The sequence below is a fragment of the Procambarus clarkii genome, chromosome 17, assembly GCF_040958095.1.
Source record: "Procambarus clarkii isolate CNS0578487 chromosome 17, FALCON_Pclarkii_2.0, whole genome shotgun sequence".
NCBI lineage: Eukaryota > Metazoa > Arthropoda > Malacostraca > Decapoda > Cambaridae > Procambarus > Procambarus clarkii.
In genome coordinates, this window is record NC_091166.1 from 11,907,070 (window position 1) to 11,915,657 (window position 8,588).

Genomic DNA, 8,588 nt, shown 5'->3' on the forward strand with positions numbered 1-8,588 from the left:
CCCATTTGATACCAGGTAAGATACTGTAACATAGACCTTTCCCGAGGCATCGCAAAACACATGTAGCTTAATTGTTTTTTAATTTGATAGTCCCAATGGGTCGAAGGGTTTGCTGACTTGGGATGGTAGTTTTCTCATTGTTACATTGGTGGTATCTGGTTCCACTGATTTGATTGTTAACTGATCTGCAGTTGTATCCCATTCAATGCCTAGTACCTTTGTCTTCTGAGGTACCTTGTTGTCTGGAAATTCTGTTTCGATCAATTGATTTAATTTGGTATTGTTGGAGACCCACGATTGGAGAGGAAAATTTGCTTACAATAATTCTTGATTGGTCTCGTGTTATATGCTCAGCAGTTTTCTTTCACCGCTAGTTGTTCTTTAGAAATTTTCCACATACAGGTTGTTGCTAATTTCAGTTTTATGTGGGCTATTAGAATTCTTCAAGTGTGTATCTAAGGTAGCTTGAAGCAGAAACAATGAAGAAGTAGCACCAAACAAAACTGGCACAAGCTTGTAGGTGATTAATTCACTGTTTGGATCGTTAGGATCCTTGATCCATAGGAACTTGGCATAGTTACGGTCTTCTTCTTGGAGACCTATCCTAAGGAATGCCTTATTGATGTCGGCCGTGTATGCATATGTCCTGATACGGAACTTTAACAGCACGTCGTATAGCCTTTTTCTCAGGTTAGGGTCAGTTTGAAGGCAGTCATTCAATGAAACACTATTTTGCTTAGTCTTGGCACTGCAGTTAAATACTATCCTTATTGGGGTAGTAGCATAATTTTTCAGTACTGGATGGTGCGGCAGGTTCTGTCCATCCTTAGGATCATCATTTGTTACAACCTCGATAAATTTGTTATCGAGTTGTTGTTGGATTATATCATGGTACAATTTCAAGATCTCAGTTCTATGTGATGCGCTCACATAGACATCATTTCAAGATATCTATGTGAGCGCATCACCTGGGCCCTTATGTTTTTTTTTAAGGTCGAATCACCTGCAACCTTAAACAACTTCCGTACTCTGTTCCAGAGAAAGTTGATAAACTAATTGATTGTAGTTTGACTTCTGGTTGTGACTGGTTATGGGAAGCTGTGGTTGTAATGTTTGTTCTTGCCTTGTAATGAGTTATTACATTGACAATGTGTTATAACTTGATTTGAATGGTATCTTCATAACCTGCCTGATCTTGTATGATAGCCTCTAGTGTTGCATCAATTATTGTAGTGTCAGTAAGAATAGCCACATATTTTTCTATTTGGCTTCTTACTTGGTCAATTTTTTTTCTTGGCAACCATATGATTGCCCTCCAGTTCAACATGATTAGCTGGAGTTTGTTTACACAGAGCCTCGAATTTATTGATCTGTCTCGTTCAATGGCCTATAATAGCTGATATTATAGTTAAAGAGTGTAGGAAATCCGACACACTTTAACGTAAGTTACCCTTTAAGAATTTAAAGAATGGGTGATTTCAAGACGTTATCACACAAAACGTATATATTAAATCTCATTTCTTTTAAAACTTCAGCCTGGTGTTTATACTTAATAAAATATTTTTCACTAGGATTGAATATAATTAAATACACCAGAATATAGCTTCACTCCCTATTCCTTAAGACATAAATAGAACCAGCAAACATTACTGGACGCCAGACGACAGCTGAGCACTAGTCACGTACACACAGAACTTGTAAACAGACCTCACAAAACAGTGAGGGTTCCATTAGCAAGCACAACTCGTCATAGACTCCCAAGTTATGGGTCAACCAACCGAGTAACTGCTTTGTGACCCTTACAGCAAAGAGAAGAGCTAAGTATCCGACTTCCTAATATCTTTTATTATTAGTGATCACTATAAATATAGGATAGGGGGCTGGTTATTAGCAGACAAAAAACACAACACAGTGTTTATTCAACTACACACACACTAAATATTTCATGTCACACCTGTAATTTATATGTTAATGAGCAGTTCTTACAGCCTTAACTTTTTACAGGCAATAAGTGATTTGGAGTAACTGAAAATGCTGAGCTGGCCCCACAAACAGTGAAGTTTATTACTACCTTGGCTGTACAGTAGTGCCACTGATCTAGTCGCCATTATGTGGCACTGAGGCACATGTACCACACCCTAAGCTGATGGAGGATACATAACCAGCCTAATTAGGCCATATCAACCACTCAGCTACGGCTTTACATTTTATTAATACAGTAGATAATTGTAGTAATATTAAAATTAGTAGAGTAGACCACAATATGTGGTATAATTTTCATTTAGCAAAAGGTAAACAATTTGTAGTTTGTCCTGTATCTACTCATAGTGATATAAGCTACAATTATCCCTCCAACTATGTGCAGATAAGATTCTGGCAGGCTGAATCAGAATATACAGTCCTCTAAGCACCATAATAATACAATATTCAAGTAACAAAAAATAGAATAAAAAATAAATATTTGCCTGCTAGGATTTTCCCACAGCAAGGGTTGTTTTCACCTCTCCTGCAGTAGACATGATAGCTGTTTTTGCTAGCCTTGCTGCAGTGGTACTAGAGCCAAGCCTTAATGGGCTTGGATTTGGGCTGCTTGTAGGGTTTGAACCAGAACTGCCTAACATTTAATTAATACACATTATATTTATATATATAATCATACACACTATGATTTGAGTGGTAACCTTGTGTCTATGCTGGTTTCACCTCACGTTAGCTCCTCAATATCACTCTTAGTTGGTACAGAAACACAAATTAACACTCAAAAGTGAAATGATTATAGTTAAATATACATATAGTTAGAGTAATATTATATGTACAACACTACTTGTGTTGTCATAAGAAACTGCACAATAAAATATACTTGCTAGGCTGTACTATAGGTTCAACTCTAGACACGAGTAAAATCCTTCCCTTACACCAGGTAGCACAATTAATTTAGACTAGGTTGCTGTACAACTCCAGTCTATTATTATTCTACCATTGTATAAGAGTTGGCCGTAAATAATGGTAATATGTGCAGTAAATGGAATAGTGCAATATTAATATAATGTTTATATGTAATCACTTAAAATTATATATATTTTATGGGTTAAATTAGCATCTTATCAACCTCTTGTAATGAAATAGCACAAATATTCTTAGGTTCAGTTCTTGGCACAATATTAGTGCCTACTGTAAGTTCTGTCCAATGTTAGTTTTGGTTCAGTTAATTAGGCTAGAAAATTGTAAAGCAGTGTATTCCTGCTATAATTTATATATGTGTGTATATTGGACTAATTAGTTTATGTTCATCCCAGATTTGATGAACCACTGGTTTATCTGGTTCATTGAGGACCAAACATATGTGGGAAAATCTTAGCAGGCATTTATTTATTTTTATTATATATTTTGTTAACTTCAATATTGAATTATGATTTTAAACGGACTGTATATTTGATTCAGCCTGCCAGAATTTATCTGCACATAGTTTGAAGGTATATTTACAACTTATACCACAAAGGGTATATATATATATATATATATATATATATATATATATATATATATATATATATATATATATATATATATATATATATATATATATATATATATATATATATATATATATATATTAAGTTGTAAATATTTACCTCTAACTTTACATACATTATATCCCATAAGGTGGCAATTAGACTACATTGGTTAGTATTACTGCTATCTTATAAGTATATTAGTATACAATTTATAATGTCTCAGCTGTGTGGTTGATATAGCCCGGTAGGCAGTGTTATAGTTGTTGCCTCCCACTTCTGTTAGGGTGTGGCACTTGTGCTTCAGAGTGCCATGTAATGGCGGCCTAGCACTGTGGCGTCTGTGGACCAACAAGGTTAGCAAGAAACATCACACTTTATATGGGCCAGCTCACTTATTCCTATATTCACCAATATGGGCTCAGCTCAGATCACGAATTATCTGGCGAAGGAATGGTATTAATAATGGCTCCATCAACATATAAAGTACAGGTGAGACATGAAATATTTGTGTGTTGCTGAGGAACACTACTCACTATGTTTGGGTGTTCGTATGCTAATATCTGGCTTCCTATCCAATATGTAACAGTGATCACTACCAATAAAAGAATATAAGACCGTCCGAAACTTAATTGCTTTAGGGGTCACAGTGGCAGTTTCTTGGTTGGTTGACTTATATTTTGGGAGCCTTTGATGAGTTGTGCATGTCGTGAGGAGCCCTCTCTCTTTCTCTCTCTCTCTGAGACAATGGCTTGCCTGCCTCATCCCTTGAGGTGGCGTTCCAACAATGTTTTGTTCCAATACTCTGCTGGTTCCTTCTGTCTTAAGGACTAGGGAGGAAAGCTATATTTTCTGGTGTATGGTATAATTATTCAAACCTTGTGAATACTATTTTATTAAGTTTAAACACTAGACTCTGTTTAAAGGAATAATTAGAGTTTTATATATTCGTGTTGTGAATATACGTGATTTGATGACGCCGCGGAATATTCCCTTACCTATAAAATCTTAATGGGTAACTATAATATGTTAACATTTGTGTCGGATTTCCGACAGTACTTGACTGGGCAGTACTTGATCCTGTAGGCAGTAGTGGACCCCCATAACCATCTACAGGTGGTAGTAGACACCTTGGGTCCCATTCCATTGGCGGTACCAGAACCATACCAATCCTGTAGGCTGTAGTGGACCATACATCCGTTTTCTGGATGGTAGTCGACCCTATACCTATCCTGTTTGGGAGCAGTGGACCCCATACCTATCCTGTGGGCAGAAGTGGACCATACACCCATTTTCTGGGCAGCAGTGACCTCATACCCATCCTGTGGGTGTAGTGGACCCCATACCCATCCTATACGTGGTTGTGGACCCCTTACTCATCCTGTGGATGGTAATGGACCCCATACCTATCCACTGGGTGATAGTGGACCCCATACTCATCCTTTGGGTGGCAGTGGACCCCATACACAACCTACAGGCGGTAGTGGACCCTATACTTATCCTGTAACCGGTACTGGGCCACATACCCATCCTGTGGGTGGTAGTGGCCCCCATGCTCATCATGTGGATGATAGCGGACTCCATACTCATTCTGAAGGAGGAAGCGAACCCAAACACTCATCCTCTGAGCGGTAGTGGACCTCATACCTATCCTTTGGTGTAGTGGACCTCATACCCATCCTGTGGATGGAAGTGGACCCCGTACACGTCCTGTGGATGGAAGTGGACCCCATAGCCTTCCTGATGGCGGTAGTGGACCCCATGCCCATGCCGTGGGCAGTAATGCACCCCATACCAATCATGGGGCGGTAATGGACCCCATACCCATCCTATTGGTGGTAATGGACCCATACCCAACCTACAGGTGGTAGTGGAACCCATACCTATCCTTTTAGGTGGTAGTGGACTCCATAAGCTTCGTGTGATTTCTTGTGGACCCTGTTACGGACCCGAATCCAGCGTCCGAGCCTGGAGCAGTGACGACCGCGCCATCTGTGGGTCAGCTCCCGAAACCCCCTGCAAATGGACGACGACCCCTGGTGAGGACGAGGTGTACTGGCCACGAGGGCCAGTTTCCAGTCCTGTTCAGCTCACAACACAGCCGTTGCTGACCTCTGGTGAGGTGGTGCTCAGACGACAACACCATCTATGGAGTGGATAGGTGGGCGTTTGGGTCTGAGCCTGTAAGTGAGGTGCTTTTCTGTGTCACTGTTACTGATGACGTGTCTGATTACAGAGTCGACCTGGGACTGCTGTAATGGAAGTTGGATCAGTCTACCCAAGGCAGCCGTCTCGTCACCAAGTGTTTGCTGCAGCAGCTGTGAGTCGCCCCCCGGATGAACACTGTGGTGTTACCCTGCCTGTGAAGCGGCAGTTGAAGGATTGTCATACCCGGGACTGACTGGTGGAGACGCTTAACCACTGGGGTGTTGTGGAAAGGAGAGTGATCTGTGGTATCACACGAGGCTCCTGACTAGGGCGCAACCCTAGTATCGCTCGTGGAGTGGCCTAACCAGCGTCGCTGATTTGGAACCTGCCAGCAATCTGCTGGACTTGTGGTTGACGGCCTCCACGACGGTGCCGCCCACAGTGGAACTGTGTTTTGGCTGGCCTGTGGCCGGGGTAGACTCAAGATTCGCAAAGGATTCGTCGTGAGGCTACGAGAGCACCAAGAGCTTGGCACCGTGAACGTCCAGGGTCTTCAGAGGGAGACTACATAGTGTATATAATAGTGTTTATACCCCCCCCCCCCCCCCCCGTGTGTAATCTTATATATATTTATTGGTGATGGTAATAATTATAGTATTAAGTTCTTGACTTTATTTCCCTTCCCCTTTAATTTACTTGCGTTACGGATCTCATCCCTTGAAAGCCACTACTGGCTTGGGGCCGGATACCCTTCCTCTAACAACATCAGAGTAAGAACCCAGTTGCGACCCGAGAGGGCCGTAACAGACCCCTAGATCTATCTGGTTTTCAGTAGTGTACCCCCCATAGATATTTCCACTTAACATCGTTTTCTGATGATTCTGATGCAATTCCCTCTCTCTAGATTTTCATAGCACATACTATTGTATATAAAAATTATTTCCGAGAACCCCACAATTACATGTAATAATTTATAGTGCTTATTAAAATTTACTTCAATTGGATGTAGCGTATCCAAGATACTTGAATAACATGGAAAATAGTACGTAAATTTCACATCATAAATTTCACTGTAAAAATACAATTATCGTGTAAAATTGGAGCAAACGGACCCTTATGCTCTCTACAGTGATGTGACGGGTACTATGAGACAGACTATGGTGCGTGAGGAAGGGTTAGTGCCTGGTGATAGGGAAATAATTGGAAATCTACCACAGATAAACTACGAACATTAGCAGCTTAGGAACTATGAGCCTTTGGCCACAATGATACTATGTTATTGCGAGAGCGGGTTGCACTAACATAGAGGGAGCACAGAGTACACGCAGCTGGCCCAGTGGTGTGTGGTAGATATCTCCACAGCTGGCCCAGTGGTGTGTGATAGATATCACCACAGCTGGCCCAGTAGTGTGTGATAGATATCTCCACAGCTGGCACAGTAGTGTGTGATAGATATCTCCACAGATGGCCCAGTAGTGTGTGATAGATATCTCCACAGCTGGCCCAGTGGTGTGTGATAGATATCTCCACAGCTGGCCCAGTAGTGTGTGATAGATATCTCCACAGCTGGCCCAGTAGTGTGTGATAGATATCACCACAGCTGGCCCAGTAGTGTGTGATAGATATCACCACAGCTGGCCCAGTAGTGTGTGATAGATATCTCCACAGCTGGCCCAGTGGTGTGTGATAGATATCTCCACAGCTGGTCCAGTAGTGTGTGATAGATATCACCAGTAACATGGAGGGAGCACAGAGTACACACAACTGGCCCAGTAGTGTGTGATAGATATCACCACAGCTGGCCCAGTAGTGTGTGATAGATACCACCACAGCTGGTCCAGTAGTGTGTGATAGATATCACCACAGTTGGTCCAGTAGTGTGTGATAGATACTACCACAGATGGTCCAGTAGTGTGTGATAGATACCACCACAGCTGGTCCAGTAGTGTGTGATAGATATCACCAGTAACATGGAGGGAGCTCAGAGTACACACAACTGGCCCAGTAGTGTGTGATAGATATCATTACAGCTGGCCCAGTAGTGTGTGATAGATACCACCACAGCTGGTCCAGTAGTGTGTGATAGATATCACCACAGCTGGTCCAGTAGTGTGTGATAGATATCACCACAGCTGGCACAGTAGTGTGTGATAGATATCACCACAGCTGGTCCAGTAGTGTGTGATAGATATCACCACAGCTGGCACAGTAGTGTGTGATAGATATCACCAGTAACATAGAGAGAGCACAGAATACACACAGACCGGTCGTGCGTGATAAATATCACCAGTAACATAGCAGAGAGCACAGACCACACAGCTGTGTCATTAGTGTGAAAGATAATCTAGAAAGGAAAGTCACATTTTTGTCACTGGTACCGCTTTTTGTCGCTCAACGTTCCGTCCACCTCGATATGGATACTGCGTAGCGGCGACATGTTTGCCCTTATTTGGTGTCACAGTTGACGCCAGTGTAGTTGTGAGTAGTGTACTGTTAACAGTTCTCGTGTGTAGTGAAGTGTCTTGCTTTGGGTTTTACCAGCATGTATTGATTTTATCTGTTGTGAACACTGTACCTGGTGTCCAGAAGGTACTGACCATAGTGTGACCACAGGGCCTTGTCCTGAGTGTGACAGTTGGTTACATTGAGAGTGTGGCCTGGTGTGCTGTGATAAGTAATCAGAGACAAACTATCCTTAGCAACTCTCCAGCCTACAGCTTTTGGTAAACCAGTGAGCCATAAGGTTTTGGTAAAACAAGCAGCAAATAGATCTTGGTGTAACAGCCAGTTTAGCGCTAGTGGTACATCAAACATCATCCGGTTATTGTCGTCTAACAAAAGGTCTGTGATAATCTTAATTGTTGTTATTTCTTACACAAATTATTATAAAAGTTCAACATAAGATTAATAGTTTTTCAAGTGAAAGTA

The 8,588-nt window shown here is 41.6% G+C and overlaps 1 protein-coding gene across 1 annotated transcript; it reads right to left on the reverse strand.

The window, feature by feature from the left end:
- Positions 1-381: 381 nt before the first annotated feature.
- Positions 382-8,097, reverse strand: LOC138365573 (uncharacterized). Its single transcript, XM_069326047.1, has 2 exons — positions 8,039-8,097; positions 382-913 (listed from the first exon to the last, which is right to left on the reverse strand). Exons 1-2 carry the CDS (start codon positions 8,095-8,097, stop codon positions 382-384), a joined length of 591 nt encoding a protein of 196 aa, XP_069182148.1.
- Between the last annotated feature and the right edge of the window lie 491 nt (positions 8,098-8,588).

What these genes read in the sequence shown, in the direction of transcription:
- LOC138365573 (XM_069326047.1), bottom strand. Translation starts at nt 8,097, where the DNA reads ATGTCGCCGCTACGCAGTATCCATATCGAGGTGGACGGAACGTTGAGC. An exon ending in ACGTTGAGCGACAAAAAGCG is followed by an intron (nt 914 to 8,038) that starts GTACCAGTGACA and finishes CGCATCACATAG; the next exon opens with AACTGAGATCTTGAAATTGT.